The following is a 23095-nucleotide window of genomic DNA, read 5'->3' on the forward strand; positions in this document are numbered from 1 at the left end:
CCATTGTTTTATAAAGTTTTTTAATATATGTTTTTAAATGAAAAAAGTGAGTAGTACAGAAAATGTGTGTACTTAATGCAGTCATTTGTATTTCGACATGCATGCCATGTGTATTTTGACATGTACCAAAAATAATATGTACGAGGCTGTACACATTGGTTACCATCAGGAGAGTAGAGGGATAGAAGGATAGGGTAGGAAGAGCTATTTTCCCTTTATTCTCTATTTCATATTCATTGAACTTGTGGATTAATAAAAATGTGTTATTTTCAATATTTTATGAAGAACACAAAATTGTACAAACCTTTTATTTAACTCTTCAGCCCTCCTCTAACCTATGAAAATATGATAAATACAGTCCAACCTCACTACATTATTGGGAAAATTAGATAACATAATTAGGCAATGATTTTTTGATTTCTAAGATGCAATACAAATTTCACTCCATATGACTTTAGGTATTAATTCTTGTTACTATCTACTTATAATAATGCTAACAAGCTTCAAAAATAGCCTATTACATAAAACTTGATGTTGTTGCTGCTCAAAATATTTTGAAGAAACATCTTAGGGACATGATTTTAAAGACTAGAACTAAAGTGCTCACAAAAATGCATATTTATCTTCGCATAAGATTGTGCCTATTAGGCACGTGTCAGTCAACAGTAACCTATCATCTTCCTATTTTTACTCCCCTTCCTTTGTCACAGGAGTCAATGGCATGTTTCCCTATTAGTGGTCTCATTATTTGGGCTCTAAGCAGTCTTCATCTGATATTACCCATGGGAACAGATTACAATTGCAGAGTCTCTTACTGGTGTGGTACTGCACAACCCAACAACCACAATTCTATCACCAACACCAAAGGGAGTCATCCACAAAGATTACCTGGGTTCACTCCATTCCACGAACTAGACTCTTTTAAAAATGTGTAGGATTGGTCAATCCATTGGGTGAATTGACCTAAGTCTATCTGGCTAACAGGTGATTTTAAAGTAATTTGCCAAAACCTTGTCCACTTACATTGGACTGCTTATTCTGGGTGACTTTTGTGTTCTCATGCTGGCTTCTTAAGGCAAATTCATATATCTCCTTTAAAAATGAATGGATAGAAACAAATTTAGTAAAGATCTAGAGTTTGGCTCAAAGCTAGTGTATACATTAGCTTGAATTATGGATAGCATTAGTTTTGAAAGCAGATTTGAGAACAAGTTCTCAGCCATGCTAAAAACCTAAATGAATGTTGGAAAGACAAATATGGTTTTGTAATGCCTGTTTTTAAACAAAATGAATTTAATTTTATTACATTATAAAATTAATACCTATTACTTATAAGCAATTTAAAAATATATGTGTAGTCCTCTAGCTATTGGCAATTATTATCTACTGTATGGCCTTCCCATATATTATCTTGTATGAGCCCATATTTACCAATGGTACTGCTTTCTATTTGTCCTGTATTTATTAAAACGTATTAGCCCATTTTTCATTTTATGTTTTCATACTCACGTCAAACATTTTAACAATTGTATGGTGTGCCATCTTATTTTTTACTTACACACTTTTCTGTCGCTGGTTTTGGCTATTTTGACTAAGATTTGACAAATATTGTTTCAATTTTGTTGACATTCATTAATATTTGATTCTTTGATAGCTGCTTATGTTCAATATCTTTAGGATAAATTTTCAGATATGAAATTGCCAAATAAAGAGTATACATATGTTTTAGATATGTGATACATATTGTCAAAAAGCTCACCAAATGACAATTTACATCCACTGCACACACTCTCACAAACCATGGGTAATCTTCTCAAATGTTTTATGAATTTAACAAATTGGAAGCCTGGTAATTTTTTTTTACAAGGTGTGTTTCTTTTGATAGTGAGGTTGAATATTTTCCCATACATTTTTAACCACATCCACTTCTCACTTTCTGTGACAGATTTATTTGAACAAATAGAACCAGTTATTTTCTCCATAGTTGTCTGAAGATAAACAATGTATTTGCTACTCTCAGCTAGACATTTTGCCAAATATTGCTGCCTAAGAATATGGAAATATATGACAATCAAACATTACTACATTATCGTCCCCCAGTGTAATAAATGCTAAGCTAATAAGACATAAGGGTGCATTGTACACACAAGAAGATGTCAACTAATTGGATTGGAGCAGTGGATGGTAGAGCTTTTAGTTTAAGTTATGCAATTATTTCTATGATACTTAGATGACCCACAATGTCTCTTGGGTCTTGTCTTAGAATTTTCTTCAAAAATCAAGACACATTTATTACAATAAACATTTTATAAATAAACATTCTTATAAAGATGGGTTCAGAATCTGAAAACTGCCATAAGTTGTCTGGAGACCATTTCAGTAGGGAAATATGGTGAGAATTATCACCCAGAAAATATAAGTTTTCAGTATCACAAAATAGGGCTTTTATATTTCATCAGGAGAAATCTTTGGTACACATTAACCATTGAATTACCTAGTTAGCAAAGCTAAACTCCCAGGATAACATCTGAGTGTTAGGAGGCCACCTATAATTACAAAATTCTTGATAGTGAGAATTGAAAAGAACCATAAAAACAATCTATAGCTCTAGTTCCTCACTTTAGATGAAGGAATGGAATGCATTTATTAGGTTGGTGCAAAAGTAATTGCGATTTTGCCATTACAGTAAAAACCGCAAAATACAAAGGCCCAAACTAAGTCATTGTTGTCAGGTGAAACTAAAATCTTCAGTCTCTCAATTCAGTCTTTCATGGAAACGTGGAGGCTATTTCCATAGTAAAGAAATGGATATGCACAGTAATGAACTAAAATGAAATACCCTAACCATCAATCCTGAGGGATGTATAGTTTATATATCTTTGAGTTTCAAATGTCAGGCAAAGTGCCCAGCTCATGAAAAGTTCTCAAAACTGTAGTTGAAAAACTGCCTAACAATTTCGTGAATTGTTAATAAACTATCAGGATGAGTTGCCATAATCGTTTTTCTTCTTCAAAAGTAGAAACCGAGGGAGGTGGGTACCAGCCATATTGGGCAGCGTGGGCTTAAATCTGCAAATACAGCTGGAGTATTTGAAATGCCAGGACTGCCAACAAATTCTCGTATAGCAACATGAATTGTACTGAAAAAAAACACTTCTATTCAACATTATATAACTTCCAATCAGGAAAATTACCTTTGATCAAATACAAGAAGAGAGAAATTTGGAGATTCATAGGCAGACCCAAAACATTTGGAATCCTTTTTGTACATGTCATATAGATTAAGTGTAGGTCCCACTCAAAGTTGAACTTTTTTGTTCTCATAGAATTTCCTGGTCAAAAGCTCAGGTGTCCCTGAAGTATATGTCTAGGTAGTGCTGGTCCTAATGGCAGTTTTGCGGCAATCAGCTGATTATTTTGTACATGTCTGATACATCCCAGATCTCCTCGAGGTTCCTGCATTGTTCACTTTCAGGAACCAGGGAGCTGAGCTTTCCATTCCTGGTGACAGCTTTCATGTGTTTTCAGTAAGAGAAACCAGATGCAGGTGCAGTTGTCTTTTGCAGCCCATAAATTTCATAAAGAATACATTCTATTTTTCTCTTCCCCAGAAAGCGCTGCCGAGGTTTGCCAGGCATCCAAGACCTTGCTGTTGAAGCATAACCTCTGACCCCGTGCAACCCACAGCAAGACAACCGAAACCCACCCCCCCCAAACAGTGCACCTGTTTAAACCATCTGCAGAGCCCTGATTGAATAAATTTCCCTTGCACTTCATTTATACCAACAGAATTCTCATGGCTGAAGCTAAATTCTGCAATGAAGGCATCTATGGAAATATTGCTGGTTCCACCCCAACTTATCTAGGCAGGTAGTGCTAATGAACATCTATACATTACGTGGAAATGCTTTAGAAATCTGTTGATTAGTTCATTTCAGAAATGAAGAAATCCAAGCATCTGATTGGATAAATGATCTGTCTAAGATCACTGAAATACTGGCAGGCACAACCGAAAACAAGGTTTTCTTTCTTTCACTCCAAGGTCCCTTGTAAAGCTCATTCAGAACACTCAAGTTTGATTCTGTTCAATGCAGTTTTCACCTGTTATACATGTTCATTTGGAGAAGGAATATTAGATATTGCTTGAGGAGATGCACAGTTTGTTTTTAAGGATCTTTTTCAGTGCAAAAAAAAAAAAAAAAAAAAAAAAAATGAACCGACCCGTGGTTGAAAACACTATGATGGCCGGGCGCAGTGGCTCACGCCTGTAATCCCAGCACTTTGGGAGGCCGAGGTGGGTGGATCACCTGAGGTTGGGAGTTCGAGACCAGCCTGAGTAACATGGAGAAACCTCATCTCTACTAAAAATACAAAATTAGCCGGGCGTGGTGGTGCGTGCCTGTAATCCCAGCTTCTCGGGGGGCTGAGGCAGGAGAATCGCTTGAAGCCGGGAGGCGGAGGTTGCGGTGAGCCGAGATCGTGCCATTGCACTCCAGCCTGGGCAACAAGAGCAAAACTCCGTCTCAAAAAAAAAAAGAAAACACTATGATGATGGTGTGCCATTGTGTAACTGCTGTTAAAATATCAGCCAACTTTTCTAAACATTCATTTATAAAGTCAAGTCATATATTTGAGTTCTTTTTTGGACAAATGTATTCACTCCTTCATTCATATATTCCTACTTATTGTGCTCTTTCCTATTTACAGATTTTCTGTCCACGGGCAACAAAAAATATGAGCTACAATTCAGGTTCTCACACAAGCAGCAGTCATATTCATCTTTCCAGCAAGGCATACTCCATCCCTTCTGTCAGCTGCCTCCTTCCTTCTTGTGTTTGAGGCAATTTTACCAATTTAACCCTTGCAGAAAGCCATGTGTGCATCCTCAAGCTGTTTTTTCCCTCTTTGGAGGGGAAATAAGTACATGAATTTTAAAATATTAATAATCGGTGACTTTTTTTTTTTTTTTTTTTTACTGGATTTCACTTTTTTAACCTCACTTTCTGTATGGGTTTTACATGCTCTACATACCAAAAAACGTAAATTATGTTCCGTCTTGCTTTATAAGTTGAAGCATTATACTGTTTAATGCCTGTATTAGTAATTCACTAATGTGTAGTTTAAAAATGAAAATGGATGTGCACCCATCAACATGAACACCTTTCCAAAAGAGTCATCCAGAAATAAATATTTAATATTTCTTCAAGGGACAGGTAATTTAATTTCATCTAATAACTGATCATATGCATTTTTCTTTTGTTTCTATTTTTAAAATTCGCTTGTGAAGTAGAAGAACATGGCCTGAAGGACAGCACTCCTGAAATTGAGATATTATTTAATATTTTATTGGGCTTCAATAATGTAATTTGGCTTAGATGATGCAGGTGTACACTTTTCGTTTGACTCTGAACTCATTAATTTGACATTGATTTCTAAAGCACAGAAGTGTCTGTCACCTGCTATAGTTTCGAAAATAATGATATCAGCACTCATGGCTTATTTATTGATAAGGCAGGCCTCTTTGGGGAATTTCTGACCCAGGTCATGCCAGCCCACTGAGGTTGATGGGGCAATAAGGTCAAGCCATGCTTTAATTAACCTGAAATCATTTGAGCATCACTTCTGATTTACAATAATTGCTGTCTCCCTAAATTGACTCATGGGCTCTACTGTTTCTCAAAGGTTTAATGTAATCATGTCATTTTTATTTCTCAACTGTATTTCAAAATGCAAATTTTTCTATTTTAAAATTAAATGTCATTCTTTTCAGGCCCGCAGGTTTGCATATGAGCACATACATTCACACCCACAAATTAATTATGATTAATCTGGAAAGTGTAATGTGTCCTAGTTGATGAGAAATAAAGCCCTACAGCACAACAACGTATGTTGTTGTCCCTGATGGTTTAAAAAAGACCATTTAAGTGGAAATACCTTATAAACCCACAGAGCTCTGTAAGTGTGTGCTTAAAATGGAGCCTTGATTTTTGCAAGGGATATGTTTTTAAATCTTTGCAAATTTCAAAATTAATGGGATCCAACAGAGTGCATACTCTAACCCATACAGATGGTAGAGATGGCTATCAGTATCTTTTGTCAGTATCTAGACAGCAAAGATAAAGTGAGGATGTCCCATAGGAAAAACAGCCTTTGCCATGATGAGTAGAGAACAACAAAAAACCTGTAGACTTCCAAACCACGGAAGTCCAGAGTTACTGCTCATATCACCATGAAGCTATGGAATGTGTTTCTGCAGACCATACTTGCCCAGAATTTGAATCAATGCCTTGGCAAAATTCATACTCATTCCTTGCTGTGGAATTTGAAGGTCACTTATGAATAGACCAAAAGGAGGACTCGAGTCCGGGAATGCCATGAGCCCACTGTGTTGTTTGTACAATCTAGAAGGGAAGTCAGCCTTCCAACACATGGCACAGGACCAACTACACACACCTTTCCTGTGTTCAATATAAGAACTGTAAACTTAAAGAATTAATAAGGAGTGGAATTCATGGATACAGCAAGTCTCTAGGGAATCAAAATAGCATGTCTCCCTATCTTGAACATGGCTCTGTTTTGGGTTTCCCAATATGGGAGAGAGAGTTTCTTCCATGTGAAAAATGTTAAGTATTTTACTATCAGTCAATAATCTTTTGATGTGGCAGAAAAATGGTGCCATTAAAAAAATTCCAAGAACATGTCAAATATGGAAAGGTCAATGGGTCGATGTCTGCGTATCCCTTTAGCTTCAAAATTATTTGATTCTGACATGGATAATGAAAACATTCAATCATTTGTCAAACAGACATAAGGTTAGGGAGGTTAAGCATATTATTTTGAAACATGTAGTAACCACCATCATGCAAGCAAGCCCTCAATAAATGTGTTTGTCCACCTCAATTCTTTTATTTTTATTTTTAGTTCTGGGGTACATGTGCAGGATGTGCAAGTATGTTACATAGGTAAATATGTGCCATGGTGGTTTACTGCACCTATCAACCTATCACCTAGGTATTAAGCTCAGCAATTATTTATTGGAAATACATGATGCACATATCCTAAAGTGGGGGAAAATGTTTTCTGACCACTAAAGGAAACAAGCTACTCATTTCCTGATTTATTTTGACTTGTGTATTTTTCAAGTATTAGTTTCTACTCAACTTATGTGTGGAACATTATTAGAAAGATCATTTGTCAGTGGTTTAGAGGGTTAGTAATGTACTTAAATTAATAAAATATGTAATATCCCCAAAAGGAATCCATTTCTGAAAATTCAGTACTTGGTTTTGATCCTTTAAGTTCCCTCAATATTTTTTGTGTATGTAAATTTTATTTACACAGTAAAATACTGCCCTCAGATACATATCAGGATATATATATGAGAGAGAGAGAGAGAGAGAATTTTTGCTATCCAAATATTATGCCTTGGTTTTGTTGTCTTTAAAATATTTAAATTTAATATTAGCATTTGAGTTACATGGAAATCAATTGGATTTTAATAGTCTGATCTACCCCTTATTTCTACCTATTTGAAAGACTCAAATCTCTTTTTACTTGAAGATCTTCACTTTAAGACTTTAAAAAATTAACTGAATATTTGTCTCAATTCTCCACTTTATCATTTGTAGACAGCCAAATGTGAGCAATGCACAGATTTCAACAACAGTTAAAATCGGAGCCTTCTGCTGTAAGATGTCTCTTGTGATGGATGCGTTTAGACAAGGCATTCACACTTGGGACATCACATTGGCTCAGCTCAGAACTAAAAGACTATTAAATTGCAGGATATGTCCATCTGACAGGAAGTTGTATGATGGCTACTAAGGTCAGGCGTCATTTTGTCTTTTGAGTGACAGAATTTTTCTCCCAAAGCAAACAACATGAATTTAGCTGCTATCTTATTTTAGACATGTCTGTATGATACAAAATGACACATATGAATTGAAGATTTATAGGAGATGAAGCCAGGAAAAGCACTGGGAGAAAAGTGGAAGAGTCACTCAAAATAGAGTCAATATTTAACATGTGTAATCCTTTAAATAATGAAATTCATTATTTAATCATTAAGTGTGAATGATCACATTTAGAATAAACATGATCACGACTTCTACTTCCAGAGAGCCCAATGTCTAGTTCAGGCATGAAGAAAACAGTTGAAGAATGCTCAAAATGTTGTTTGTATATTTTCTGTGTTTGATTATGAGAAACAAAATTGGGAATGTCTCTGGTAATTTTAATAGTTAATGGAGCTATTGCAAGAAATGCACCAATGGGAAGACGGGAGGGAGAGAAGGTTTCCCAGAAAGCAGATTTCTATTAAACCCTGCCATTTCTCTTGAAAACTCTCAAAGCCGCAAAAGAACAATAAACAAATTGATATTTTCCATGGGGTACCACTGTGAGTGCAAAGACGATGGAGAAATTGACTAGTCAGACAGCAAATATGTACTGAGAGACAGACTTGGAGCTAAGACTGTATCCTAAACTTATTTTATAAAAGGTGTGTTTTGTAGCCAGGATAACATGTTTTAGGAGAAGAAACATTTTATAATGACTCTGTGTGGGTTTCATTTTGAAAAAGTAGCTTACTGTGCTTAAGCAAAGGGCCAATGTGTGTTTTTCAGGTCTTCTTACCTAAAAGAAGTGTAGCTGTTGGTATTTCTTTGTGAAAACTCAAGACTAGCACCTTGTGCTGTAAGTAAAGTGAAGACATGTGGCTGTAAGCACTCACAAAATATACTGATATAGAGTCGTCACTTGTTGATGTCATTCATACCCAGAGACAGGAAGCACAGGAACAGTGTGAATTATATGAGGTGTCCCATTTATAAGTGACAAGCAAAAATAGTCACTGTGTAAATGTGCAATGCTAAATAGCAGTAGTCAATGAGGCAGCAGTCAAAGGGGGAACACAGGAACAGATTCTGTAAGATTTCTATGGAAGGGCTGGGCGTGGTGCCTCATGCCTGTAATCCCAGCACTTTGGGAGGCCAAGGTGGGTGGATTACCTAAGGTCAGGAGTTCAAGACCAGCCTGGCCAACATGATGAAACCCCGTCTCTACCAAAAATACAAAAATTAGACAGGCGTGGTGGCACATGCCTGTAATCCCAGCTACTCGGGAGGCTGAGGCAGGAGAATTGCTTGAGCCCAGGAGGTGGAGGTTGCAGTGAGCTGAGATCATGCCACTGCACTCCAGCCTGGCCGACAGAGCGAGACACTGTCTAAAAATAAAAAAAGATTTCTATGGAAGAAGAGATTGATTTCCAACAAGAATAGTGAGGAAAGCCTTTCTGGAAGATCCCAGGCCGTACCTGGCTCTGCAGATGCATTGCTGAGTTTTTGCTATGCTGCCTTCAGTGTTTGCTAACTCCTATTTGTATATATAAACTGCTCTTCACTGCTCTCCTAAAACAGGCATTCATTTTCTTGGCATGAATTTTTCAAAAAGGAACACACACCTATATATTGTGCATCTGCCAAGCGTTCAGAACTGTGCTGCATTTGGGAGTCCTTGTATGTGCCCAGCTTTGCAACCGGAAGTATTTCAACATTGTTTTAATTAAGCCCACATTAGTCTTGCTTTGGTGCAAGAAATATGATATTGTGTGTGAGGATGTAAACATCAGCTGTCAATGAATGACTCCTTCATTCCCTTGGCAAATATCATTTGAGTGTGTCTTGTCACGGTTTTGGACTAGACAGAACTAATTCAGCAAGCAATCCAGGAGCCAAAAAGGAATGATCAGAGTAACACAAAACACTGATGTGAAATGCAAGGCAAAATAAATACATAAATTAGAGATGTGGTCTGAGATGAAGGGAAGCACACATCTCTGAAATATTCTGGGTACCAGTAGAATTTAGTTTCTGAGTGTTTTTGATAAATAATAAGAGAATTTCATCAAAGAGAAATCAGAGTGCCCTACAGACAAAGTAGCTTTTGAGCCCTTCAGATAGAATTTGAATTAAAGAAAGCATAAATGTGCTCTGGGTGGAATTTAAAAAAAAGAATTGGAAGCATTTTAAAATTGCTAAGAGTGTAAATTTCAGATGTTCTCACTACCAAAAAAATGGTAAGTATTTGAGGTGATGGATATGTGAATTAGCTCAGTTTAATTATTCCATATTGTATTCATAAATCATAACATCACTTGCTACCCCATAAATATATACAACTATATTTTATTAATTTTCAATTAAAAGTAAACATTGAAAAACAGAATTAGAAATAAACTTGCCTAAGTATATCGAATGTCTTCCTTCCCTCACCTTTCAGTGTGGGCTGGACTTAATGACTGGCTTCCAAAAATTAGCATATGAGAAGGGGGAGATGGTAGCTTCAAGGTGGAGAAGCCAGGCAAGCATTACCTTAGCCAGTGACTTCATGTTGATAGCATGCACTTGTGATTAAATATCAGGAAAAGGACACCTCCCCTCTGAGGTCTTCTTCTCCAAGAGAGAAGAAACACCACAGTCTTATCAGCTCAGTCATCCCAGTCTAATCATGAGAAAAACATCAGGTAAATTCAAACTCAGGGCATTCTTCAAAATGCCTGACCAGGGCTCCTCGAATCTGTCAAGGTTCGAAACAACAACAAACAACAACAACAACAACAACAACAACAAGAAGACAGTCTGAGAAATTTTCACACCCGGCCTTGACTATGGAGAAATGGCTATATGCAATGATAAATCCAGGACTGAGTCCTAGAAGAGAACATGGACTTTGAAAGGAAAACTAGCAAAACCCAAATAAAACCTTGTGTTTAGTTAAGAGTAACGTACCAACATGGATTCATTAGTTGTGACAAAGGAACCACAGTGATAGAAAACTTTAACACTAACAGTAGCTGAGTGAGCAGTAGATGGAACTCTCTGGACTATCTTTGCATCTTTTTTGCAATCATGAAACTGTTATATATATATATATATACATGTATATATACACACATATCTATTACATATATATTTAATGCATGTATATATACATATATGTATACATATACATATGTAACACATTTAATATATGTATATATACATATATACACATACGTATGTAATATATTTAATATATGTATATATACATATACATATGTAATATATTTAATATATGCACATATACATATATGTGTATATATATATATTAAATACATATATTAAATATATATTAAATATATATTTATATATATATTTCTGGACTATCTATATATATATCTCTGGACTATCTTTGCATCTTTTTTGTAATCCTGAAACTGTTCTATATATATATGTATATATACACACATATATATTAAATATATATACATATGTGTATATATACATATATACTAAACATGTATATATGTATAAATATTTATATATGTATATATACATACATGTATGTATATATATGTGTATATATACACTATATATGTATATATGTATATATATACACCCTATATATGTGTATATATGTATATATATATACCCTATGTGTATATATGTATATACATACCCTATGTGTATATATATATATACCCTATGTGTATATATGTATATATATACCCTATGTGTATATATGTATATATATACCCTGAGTATATGTGTATATATATACCCTATGTGTATATGTGTATATATATACCCTATGTGTATATGTGTATATATATACCCTATGTGTATATGTGTATATATATACCCTATGTGTATATGTGTATATATATACCCTATGTGTATATGTGTATATATATACCCTATGTGTATATGTGTATATATATACCCTATGCGTGTGTATATATATATATACCCTATGCGTGTGTATATATATATACCCTATGCGTGTGTATATATATATACCCTATGCGTGTGTATATATATATATACCCTATGCGTGTGTATATATGTATATATATACCCTATGCGTGTGTATATATGTATATATATACCCTATGCCTGTGTATGTATGTATATATATACCCTATGCCTGTGTATATATGTATATATATACACCCTATGCCTGTGTATATATGTATATATATATACCCTATGCGTGTGTATATATGTATATATATACCCTATGCGTGTGTATATATGTATATATATACCCTATGCGTGTGTATATATGTATATATATACCCTATGTGTGTGTATATATGTATATATATTTAATATATATTTAATAAATTAAATAATATATACATACACATATATATATATATATATATATATAAACTAGAGGGAATCATTGCCAGGGGAGGAGGCAGTGAAATGAGGAATGAAAGGCAGGAATTGGGGTTTGTGCTGTCACAGTAGGAAGATGGCCCATTGTTGAGGGTGAGCTGATCAAGGATGAGGGGGTAGTTATGAGGTTGGTGAACCAAAGACTAAAAGGTTATAAAGGAGAACCCTGTGCAAAGCTGAAGAGGCAGGAAAGAAATAACTACAGAAGGAGTTTGGTAGAAAGAACTGGTAAATTTTGTACTGGAGAATGGATGATGAATTTGATAGAGAATCACTGAAAGATGAAGGTTTGAGCCTGGCTGCCTGGGGAAATTGCAGTGTCATTTGCAGAAATGAAGTCATGCCAGGGAAAATCGAGGCAAGAGGAGGAAGGATTCAGTTTGGGACATATTGACTTAGGAAAGGAGAGGACATCCAAGTGCAGGTAGATGTAATGACTTGATAAGTAATTTTAAAGAGATGTCAGATGTAATAAAACAAAACAATGTAACCTAAGAAAAATGTGGGGAGAAATACACGTTGGAACTCTGAGCTGGAGTCATAGGCTTGGGAGAAGGAACTCGCTGAACTCCAGCAAGAATATAAAGGGAGGTTTGGAGGAAAGAGCTGAGGGCAGTCTTGGGGAGGCAAAGAATGGAGTTCCAAGAGGATCACAGGTCAGGCACAGTGGCTCATGCCTGCAATCCCAGCACTTTGGGAGGCCAAGGCTGCCGAATCACTTGGGGTCAGGAGTTTATGGAGAAACCCTATCTCTACCAAAAATACAAAAATTAGCCAAATGTGGTGGTGAGTACCTTTAATCCCAGCTACTTTGGGAGGCTGAGGCAGGGGAATCACTTGAACCCGGGAGGCAGAAGTTGTTCCAGCCTGGGTGACAAATCAAGACTTCATCTTTAAAAAAAGTGGGGGGAGGGGGGAATTGCAGGACCGCTGCAGAGTCACAGGCTCCACTAGCAGCAGAGAGAGGAAGCAGTGCAAGGAGAAGATTGTTCAGCCTTGACACTGTTGACATTTGGGGCTGAATGATTCTCTGTGGCGGGGCCCGTCTTGTACATTGTAAGATGCTTACTTAGCAGCATCCCTGACCTCTGCCTACTAGATGCCAATCCACCCCTCCTCTAATACGGACAATGTGAAATTTCTCCAGACACTGCCAACTCTCCCCTTGGGGATGCAGTCAACTTAATCGAGGACCACTGATTTTGGGTTAAACTTTGGTTTGTGAGAAAGAGAAAAGTAGAGTAAAAAAAGAGAGAGAGAGAGAGAAGGAAGGAAGAGAGATCATTACATCTATTTCTGCTTTGTAAAAATCTCAAAATCCAGCCACCAGCATGGGTACATTTAAAAATATCTCCTCATAGTATCTGTGGGATGAATTTTGTAGACAGGAAATCTGTGCATTGTGTGTGTCCTTTCAACAAAGCTAAAATTTCACAAGGACTAATTTCCTGTGCGAGTGGAAAGAATGATTCTATTTTTGCAGGCCCAAATCCCAGGCTGAGCTGCCTCCCAGGCCACACACAGAGCCACAAATGCCCAGGAAAATTTATTCTCTCTGTGCATGAGGTGGCACTGTTTGCAGAAGGGTACAGCTGTTTATAACAGATGTTAGAAAAACAGGTTGACGATGGCAGCCAACAGAGCAAGGCAGCATTTTCCAAAGTGTACATTGCCCACCTGGTTTTTTGTTTGTTTGCTTGCATGTTTGCCTAATAGCTCAATTCTTACAAGCTCCTTTTCTGCTCAAGCATCTCATTGGGAGTGTATGACATCCCATGATCCCAGTGCAGCCAAGAATGTTATGTGTGATAAGACATCGGAGCCAAGGCATTCCAAAAAAAGGGTAGCTATTTCTAGAAGCTTCACTGACTCTTTCTAAACAAGTTGCTCACTATTAGCAAATTATTGCTTTGAGTCTCCTAAAACGGGCACCCTCATCCTGTACCCCTGGAATGGTGTGAGGAGAAGAGCTCTTCACCTCTATGATATTCTGCCCAGTAACCCAGAACCACAGTATAATGTTCACAAAAGCATCCGGTAAACCCAGTCCAATCAAGGGACATTCTACAAAATATCTGAGGAGTACTCCTCAAAATTGTCAAGGTCATGCAGACAAGGAAAGACTAATTAATTGCCACACATGGGAGGAAGCCAGTGAACCATAATGACATGATCTCAACATGGGATTCTGAATGGAATCTTGGAACAGAGAAAGGGAGCCCATGGAAACACAGAGGAATTCCCAATGAAGTCTGGAGTTTAGCTCATAGTAACTTACCAATGTTAATATCTTCATTTTGACAGATGTTCTGTGGTTCCATAATATGTTAACATTAGGGGAATATGGGCGAGTGGTTCGTGGGATCTCTCTGCACTGTCTTTCCAACTTTTCTCTATATCTAAAATTATTCAAAAATTAAAAGCTGATGCAAAGGAAACAGAACCCCTGAAAGAGACTGGAAACGTAAACATTTTATATTCAAAATGTATTAACTGAAAATCTGTTACAGATCCAGTTCTGAATCTCGTTAGCAAGTTCAAAGCAAGGCCGAGAAGATGCAATTCCCACTGGAAATCTTAGGAGACAGTTAGAAGGGAAGGGGAGCGAATGTTCACCAGGTGAGCACTGGAACACAGCCACTGCACAAATGCAACCCTATTCTATTCTCACAGCAATCTTCCATGAGAAGTATTTATTATTATACATGAAGAAACTCAAGCTCTCCATCATTAAGTCACTGTCCAATATCACATAGCTGCATATAACAGGTTTGAATTCAATTTCCTCTGTGTCCAACTGAAAATCCCAGAATTTCCACTCACGGCATCCTCCCACCCAGTGCAGGTTTGGTGCAAAAACGTAGGACACAGGAGAGGAAATTGAGTTTAGGTAAGACTGAGAAAACTTCTGACGAGTTTTCAAATTAGGAGAGGCATGAAATGAAGAGGAGAAGGAGCAGCTGGGAGCATGGAGAAGCATAAACTCCGAAATAACTGGCTAAGGAAAATGGGGATGCACAGACTGTGGCATAGAAGCACTGAAGAGGAGAGGCATGGATTGGAATGATACAGGCTGTGTCAATATAGGGTCCGTCACAAACAAGCTATGTAAATGTGAGAAAATTAACCACTCTAACTTCATTTTCCCCCTATGGAAAAAAAAGGGGGGGGGGCGAGGGGGTAAGGATGTCTATTTCAAACCATGTGGCAATTAAATAAAACAATCTATGTAACTCTAGTAGCCTCATGGTTGGCACATAACATGCATCAAAATGCACGTTTCTCTCCCTTTCATGGAATCCCCTGATGCATCCCCGAACCTTTCTCGGTAGGAATTGCAATGTGCATGCACAGATTGTGGATAGATAGACTGCCACTCTCTTTTGTGAAAGAACCCCTGAAGAGTTTCTAACAGGAGCCTAGGATTGAGATAAGCCCCTCCTCTAGAGAAACTCTTGCATTTGCTGGACAAGGAATAATGCACATGAATGTGTATTGTGCCATATTCTAGAGCAGTGATTCTCATGTACAATCACGGCAGAGAACTTCTGTTCTAGAATATAAGCATGGTAATGGCATTTTCAGGTGTTTCAGGTGTTAGGGATACATACATCTTTAACTTTCCTCAATATTGTTAATTGCCCACCAAAGAAAAGATCGATTATATGTTTCCATCAACACACGGCATTACCACTGTTTGCAAATGGAAGTGCATTCCTTTGTGATATTTTGTAATCCCTTGACTCTCAGTGACACCAGACTTTTTGTGATTACTATCCATTTGGGTATTGTCTTCAATACATTTTATTCCATATAATTTGCCCATCTTTAAATGTCTTGAGGATTTTTTTAAATTACTAATTTGTTGGGTATAAATATGTGTATATCATCTAGAAACTATCCAAGTCAATAAATTGAAGTTACATGTGTGCTCTTCTGTTCTGTATCTTAATTTTTACCTTATTTATGATGCTTTCCATTGTGCAAAAGGAAATAATGTCCCTGTATTTGTCCATTTTCATGCTGCTGATAAAGACATATCCAAGACTGGGAAGAAAAAGAGGTTTCATTGGACTTACAGTTCCACGTGGCTGGGGAGGCCTCAGAATCATGGCAGGAGGCAAAAGGTACTTCTTAACATGGTAGCAGCAAGAAAAAATGAGGAAGAAGCAAAAGCAGAGACCCCTGATAAACCCTACAGATCTCGTGAGACTTATTCACTATCACGAGAATAGCACAGGAAAAACCAGCCCCCATGATTCAATTACCTCCCCCTAGTTCCTTCCCACAATACATAGGAATTCTGGGAAATACAATTCAAGTTGAGATTTCAGTGGGGACACAGCCAAACCATATCAAGCTATGTGAAGTTAAAACCAGGTACTATGGGTGTTCACTCGATTTCTGGTTCTCATGAAGGTGTTTTCTTTCTGTGTAAACATTTGTTAAATTAGTGTCTTTGCAAGAGGGCCAGGGGAACAATCGGTGAAGCCTTCTATTCTGCCATCTTGCTCCTACTGTAGATCTGTAGTATATTTTGAAATACACCTTTGTAGTATATTTTGAAGTCAGATAGTGTGATGCCTCTTGGTGTGTTCTTATATGGGCCTGGTTTGTAGAGTCCTAAAGCAATTATAATAATAACATCAAAGATCATTGATCAGAAATCACCATAACAGATATAATAATGATGGAAAAGTTTGAAATATTGTGAGAATTAATTACCAAAATGTGACACAGGGACATGAAGTGGGCACATGCTGTTGGAAAAATGACACTGACATGCTCAACAGACAGTTGCCAGAAACACTATCTATAAACACAATAAAGTGCATCACAATAAAACAAGGTCGACCTGTACCTGCCAGTACCCGGGTAACTAGTTTACTATAAATAAGTAATAATAGCTAGAAAAACTAATTAAACACGAAAATTTTTAAAACACTGTCTTCTCAAGACACAAAAAAATGGAAAGATAGTCCATGCTCATAGATTGACAGGATTAATATCATTAAATTGACAATATTCCCCAAAGTGATTTGCAGATTCAATGCAATCCCTATCAAAGTACCAATGACATATTTCACAGAAATAGGAAAATATGTATAATATTCATATGAAACCATAAAAGACCTCAAATAGCCAAAGCAACCCTGAACAAAAAGCAGAAAGCTAGAGGCATCACACTACCTGACTTCAAAATTTACTACAAAGCTATAGTAAACCAAGCAGCATGGTACTGGCATAAAAACAGAAACAGAGACAAATGGAACAGAATACAGAACCCAGATATAAAGCCACATGCTTAAAACCAACTCAACTTCAACAAAGACACCAAGAACATACAATGCTGCAAAGACAGATATTTCAATAAACAGTGGTAGGAAAGCTGGATAAGTATATGCAGAAGAATAAAATTAGATTTCTATCTCTCACCACACATAAAAAGCAAATAAAAAATGGATTAAAGACTTGAATCTGGTTGGGCATGGTGACTCAAGCCTGTAATCCCAGCACTTTGGGAGGCTGAGGCGGATGGACCACTTGAGGTCAGGGGTTTGAGACCAGCCTGGTCAACATGGTAAAGCCCCATTTCTACTAAAAATACAACAATTAGCCAGGCATGGTGGTGCATATCTGTAATCCCAGCTACTCAGGAGGCTGAGGCATGAGAATTGCTTGAACCCAGGAGGTGGGGGTTACAGTGAACCAAGATTGTGCCATTGCACTCCAGCCTGGGCCTGGGCGACAGAATGAGACTCTGCCTCGACAAAAAACAAGAACAAAAAAAAGGACTCAAAACTATGACCTGAAACTGAAACCACCAGAAGAAAACATTGGGGAAATGCTCCAGGACATCGGTCTCGGCAAAGATTTCTTGAGTAAGACTTCAAAAGCACAGGAACCAAAGCAAAAGTAAACCACTGGGATTACATCAAGTTAAAAAGCTTCTTCATAGCACAGGAAATTATCAACCAAGTGAAGAGACAACCCACAGAATGGCAGAAAATATTTGCAAACTATACATCTGATAAGTGATTCATAACCAGAATATATAAGGAGCTCGAAAAACTTAATAACAAATAATTTGATTTAAAAATGGACAAATAATCTGAATAGGCGTTTCTCAAAAGAAGACACACAAATGGCCAGCAGGCATATGAAAATATACTCATCACGAATCATCAGAGAAATACAAATCAAAACCACAATGCCATATCATCTCACCTGAGTTAAAATGGCTTTGATCAAAAGGACGGGCATGAAAGGATGCTAGCAAGGAGGTGGAGAAAGGGGAACCCACTTTGTACACTGTTGGTGGGAATACATATTACTGTAGCCACTATGGAGAAGAGTATGGAGTTCCTCAGAATCCTAAAAATAGAACTACTATATGATCCGAGTATTCCACTGCTGGAATACTTGCTCACGTGTATTGCAGCACAAGTCACAATAGCCAAAATATGGATTTAGCCTAAGTGCCCATCAATGGACAAATGGATAAGGAAAATGTGGTATATGTACACAATGGAATATTATCCAGCCATAAGAAGAATGACATACTGTCATTTGCAGCAGTATGGATGGAACTGGAGGCCATTATGTTAAACAAAATAAGCCAGGCACAGAAAAACAAATATTGCATGTTTTCACTCATACATGGGAGCTAAAAAAGTGATTCTAATGAAAATAGCAACTATAGTGATGGCTACCAGAGGCCAGAAGGGGAATGGGGGGCATGAAGGGGAAATAAGAGTATAAATGTATTTATTACCACTGAACTCCACACTTACAAGTGGTAAAGAAGGTACATTATATATGTATATTTTACTTCAATAAAAATAAATATTAAAAATAAAATCACTTTCTTCTCACCACTTACTGCTGAATTATTGCTGGAATAATGAATTAGTACTACAGGTAAGTCATGTACCTAAGTAAGTAGTAAAATAGAGACAACAAGAATAGTTCAGTGGAATGTAGAACATAGGGAATCTAGTCTGGTCAGATAAAATTTTGTTGGTGTTGAGTTAATATATAAGTTTTACTTAACTGGGCTTTCCCATGAAACTCGTTACATAGAAACAGCTAACAATCATTACAATACCAAATGAACCTGATTCTGAAAATCATGTTCTTTGCAACTCTCAATTAACGCTTTTAGTTGAGATAAGAACTTACAAGGGTAGGTGCTGAATGTTACCCAGGAAAAAAAGCTACAAAGAATAACTGGAGATAACTTGAATATCTATGTGATGCCAAGAAAAAGGAAAATCCTTCCTTATCATTCTACTATTTTTTGTTGAAATAATAAATTACCACAGACATCTGGTGGTAAACATGTAATTAGCAACCTAAAGATAGCTAGAATTCGCCAGACCAAGTAATTGATCCCAGGAAGCTGAAGATAACTGGCCTATGCCAGAGAGTTCAATAACCATTTTCCTCAATGCAAAATTCCAACCTCGTGTTAGAAATATTACCCCGTACAATAGATATCTACTTTATCCAAGTGAGTAATTAACTAGAGATAACTACATGAAGCCAGTACTTGTAATAAACAAATTCTTCTCAGTACTACTTCTATGTCTTTGTGACATAAAACTAAACATTTAGTGGTATCTAGGCAAACAGCTGAATAAACAACCAGCAATTACTAGGAAAACTGGTTGAATATAGAAAGTTTAGTAAGCATTCTAGTAAATTCTGTGTTCTTACATTTTTAAGATTGTTTACTATGTACTGTGGATATGGTAACTAGAGTTACCTGGGTAAGAGTTAAATACAGAATCCTCCATAAAACTAGAATAACTGATTGAAGACAAGAAGTGTAACATTGCATTCTTCTCAACATTTCTCATTTCTTGTTGGAATAATGAGTTAGTTCTGTCAATGGGTAGTAGTACCTAGATTATTACAAAGCAAGAAATAAGAAGAGATGTCTAGAATAAATATTTGATACCAGAATGGTGAAAAAAAACATATTCTTTTCAAATAGAAACTCTAATTTCCTGTGTGATTAATGAGTTAAAATTAGTACTGGAGATATCTGTATAAGATGTGGACTTCGTTTTGGGAGTGGGGTACCTACTCAACAGATGAACTGCTGGGTCATATGGTAGATCTATTTTGATTTTCCAAGGAACCATTACACTGTTTTTCATAACGGCTGTACCAATTACATGTCTGTCAACAGCGTTTAAAGGTTCCCTTTTCTGCACACCCTAAAAGGGTTTCACTTTCTCCACACCTTTGCCATCATTATCTTTTATCTCTTGACTTTTTGATAATAGCCATCCTAACAGGTGTGAGGTGATAGTTCATTGTGGTTTTCATTTACATTCTCTGATTATTAATGATGTTGAGCACATTTTCATATACCTGTTGGCCAGTTGTGTGTTTTCTTTCTAGAAACGCCTATTCAAGTCCTCTGCTTATTTGTTAACCAGACTATTTATTGATTTGCTATTGAGCTGTGTGAGTTCTTTATATATTGTGGATATTAACTCATTATTAGATATACGGTTCGCAAATAGCTTCTCCCAAACCATAGCCTGCCTTTTCATTTTGTTGACTGTTGGCTGTGCAGAAGCTTTTAGTTTCCAGCCTGCTCACTTGCCCTATATATTTCAGCTTCCTAGACCCCCACATTGTGTGAATGTGTGAGCCAATTGCTTAGAATAAACTGTATCATATATATAATAAAATTCATAAATACATGATAGTAAATATATATTTACGATATACAATATTACACACACACACACACACAATATCCTGTTGGTTTAGTTTCTCCTTCTCTGAGGAACCCAGCCTGATACAGATACCCAGCTGAGCGAGTGTGTTTGCTGATCTTGACCTCTGGAAGCCAGTGCTTTAAACCATGAGAATAAAAAATTGTGAGGCACTATGTGGATGCTGGGAGAAGTATGTGAGATGGAAAAGTTGTTTCATGGCATCCAAGAAGTGAATGATCCTCAAGGTGTAGCAGAGGAATTTGTAGGAGAGAGGGATGATTGACGTCTTCATATAGCCCTCCATCCATCCTAGTTAGCATGGAGAGATTTTAGGTAGGTCATAGAGAAACTGGGTAATGATGGCAGGTGTGGAGGAACAGAATGTACCACTGAATGGGAGGTCCGGGGGAAACATGTGGCGGAAATATCCTCCCTTGCCATGTGATCTGCCAAAATTGAACATGGGGAGTTTAGGAGGGGTGACATGTCAGTTTGGGAACTATCTTTAGGGGTGCTAACCCAAATCTCCCTTTCTCCAACCAGAGCACCTTGCATTCCTCATCAGATGTCACCCCCACCCCGACTTCCTCCGCCACGTCCCGATGGTGCTTTGTGACGTGTAAAGCCTTCCTTCCTGGCCAGGGCTACCATTGGCTGGGTAGTGGAGTGTTGACCAATCACAGCTCAGCGACGTGATCGCCTCATTGTCCTGGATCGCAGGAGGGGTATATACAGGGAGGCCAGGCAGCCTGGAGTTAGTCGACCGTTGGGAGACGTTGAGCGGCGGAAGATGAGTCCAAAGCCGAGAGCCTCCGGACCTCTGGCCACGGCCAAGGACTCACGAAAGAGCAAGTCCTCCCTCGAGCTGAGCCCCAGTCGCCCGAAGAAGAAGGTGAGTGACCCTCCCAAGCTCCTCCTCGTCTTCCCCTCGCCTCCTTCCTCACAAGAATCCTCTCCGGTCCTCACCTGGCACAACCCCCCAACCCGGCCCGCACCACTTCGGAGGACACGTCCCTGTTCCCAGCCTCCTCCACCCTCGTCCCTAAACCAGAGCCCTTCTGTGATCTCCCTGTTGTCCTTCCAGACTACCAAGGTGGCCACGAAGGGGAAAGCAGCCCGTGGAAGGAGAGGCGGGAAGAAAAGGGCCACAAAAAAGATGGCGGCTGTGACGGCACCTGAGGCGGGGAGTGGGCCAGTGACACCCGGCCCCAGTGACCAGCCCAGCCAGGAGTTCCTTCAGTACGAGCTGCCACTGGCAGAGCCAGTGAGCGAGGGGACCCAGCACGACCCACTGAGTCAGGAGACCAAGCTGGAGCAACCACTGAGTCAGGAGACCGAGCTGGAGGAACCACTGAGTCAGGAGACCGAGCTGGAGGAACCACTGAGTGAGGGGTGGCCAACTACACCCCTAGCTCCCTGAGCAGCCACTAAGTTCAGGCCCAGCCGCCAGACCTCAGAAATCTCACCAGCAGGGTGCTTAGCTTGGTGAGAACAATAAAATGAATGTGTTGCAAACTGATCTGAGTGACTCCATGTTGTCTGGTGGTGGGGAGCGAGGGAGGGAGGAAGAGGAGGTGTGTGGGGAGGGAGGGAGGGAGGAAGAGGTGGTGTGTGGAGAGGGAGGGAGGGAGGAAGAGGAGGTGTGTGGAGAGGGAGGAAGAGGAGGTGTGTGGAGAGGGAGGGGAGGGAGGAAGAGGTGGTGTGTGGGGAGGGAGGGAGGAAGAGGTGGTGCGTGGGGAAGGAGGGAGGGAGGAAGAGGTGGTGTGTGGGGAGGGAGGGAGGGAGGAAGAGGTGGTGTTTGCGGAGGGAGGGAGGAAGAGGTGGTGCGTGGGGAAGGAGGGAGGGAGGAAGAGGTGGTGTGTGGGGAGGGAGGGAAGTGGGGTCCCGCGGGGTTGAGGTCAGAGGAACAGATCACAGTTAGCTAGACAGGAGGATAAGGATTGCGTCATGACTGAGCACTGGAGAAAAATTTCCCCATCACAGGATGACTCCGCTTCTTGTAAGGTTTGTTTCTTCATGCAATCTTGCTAGCACATACACCAAGTACCAAGAACTGGATTCTACCTGCTTAGGTTTCATTGTTAAAATACGTTTTCGTTTATAGAAATCGATGGAAGAATCGTTTCCATCCTCTTT

The 23095-nt window shown here is 38.4% G+C and overlaps 1 protein-coding gene across 5 annotated transcripts in view; it reads left to right on the forward strand.

The window, feature by feature from the left end:
- Positions 1 to 22478, forward strand: part of LOC129475165 (variable charge X-linked protein 3-like) — a 545231-nt gene extending 522753 nt beyond the window's left edge. For 4 of the 5 annotated variants that reach the window (XM_055267200.2, XM_063634962.1, XM_055267201.2 and 1 more), the window contains one exon: positions 21503 to 22478. In XM_055267200.2, coding sequence (XP_055123175.1) covers positions 21750 to 22379 — 630 coding nt within the window. In that variant the 5' untranslated portion in view covers positions 21503 to 21749 and the 3' untranslated portion in view covers positions 22380 to 22478. The remainder of the gene's footprint in view (positions 1 to 21502) is intronic. The other variant, XM_063634964.1, reaches the window with a different exon arrangement.
- The last annotated feature ends 617 nt before the right edge of the window (positions 22479 to 23095 follow it).

The sequence above is a fragment of the Symphalangus syndactylus genome, chromosome X, assembly GCF_028878055.3.
Source record: "Symphalangus syndactylus isolate Jambi chromosome X, NHGRI_mSymSyn1-v2.1_pri, whole genome shotgun sequence".
NCBI classification, from domain to species: Eukaryota; Metazoa; Chordata; class Mammalia; order Primates; family Hylobatidae; genus Symphalangus; species Symphalangus syndactylus.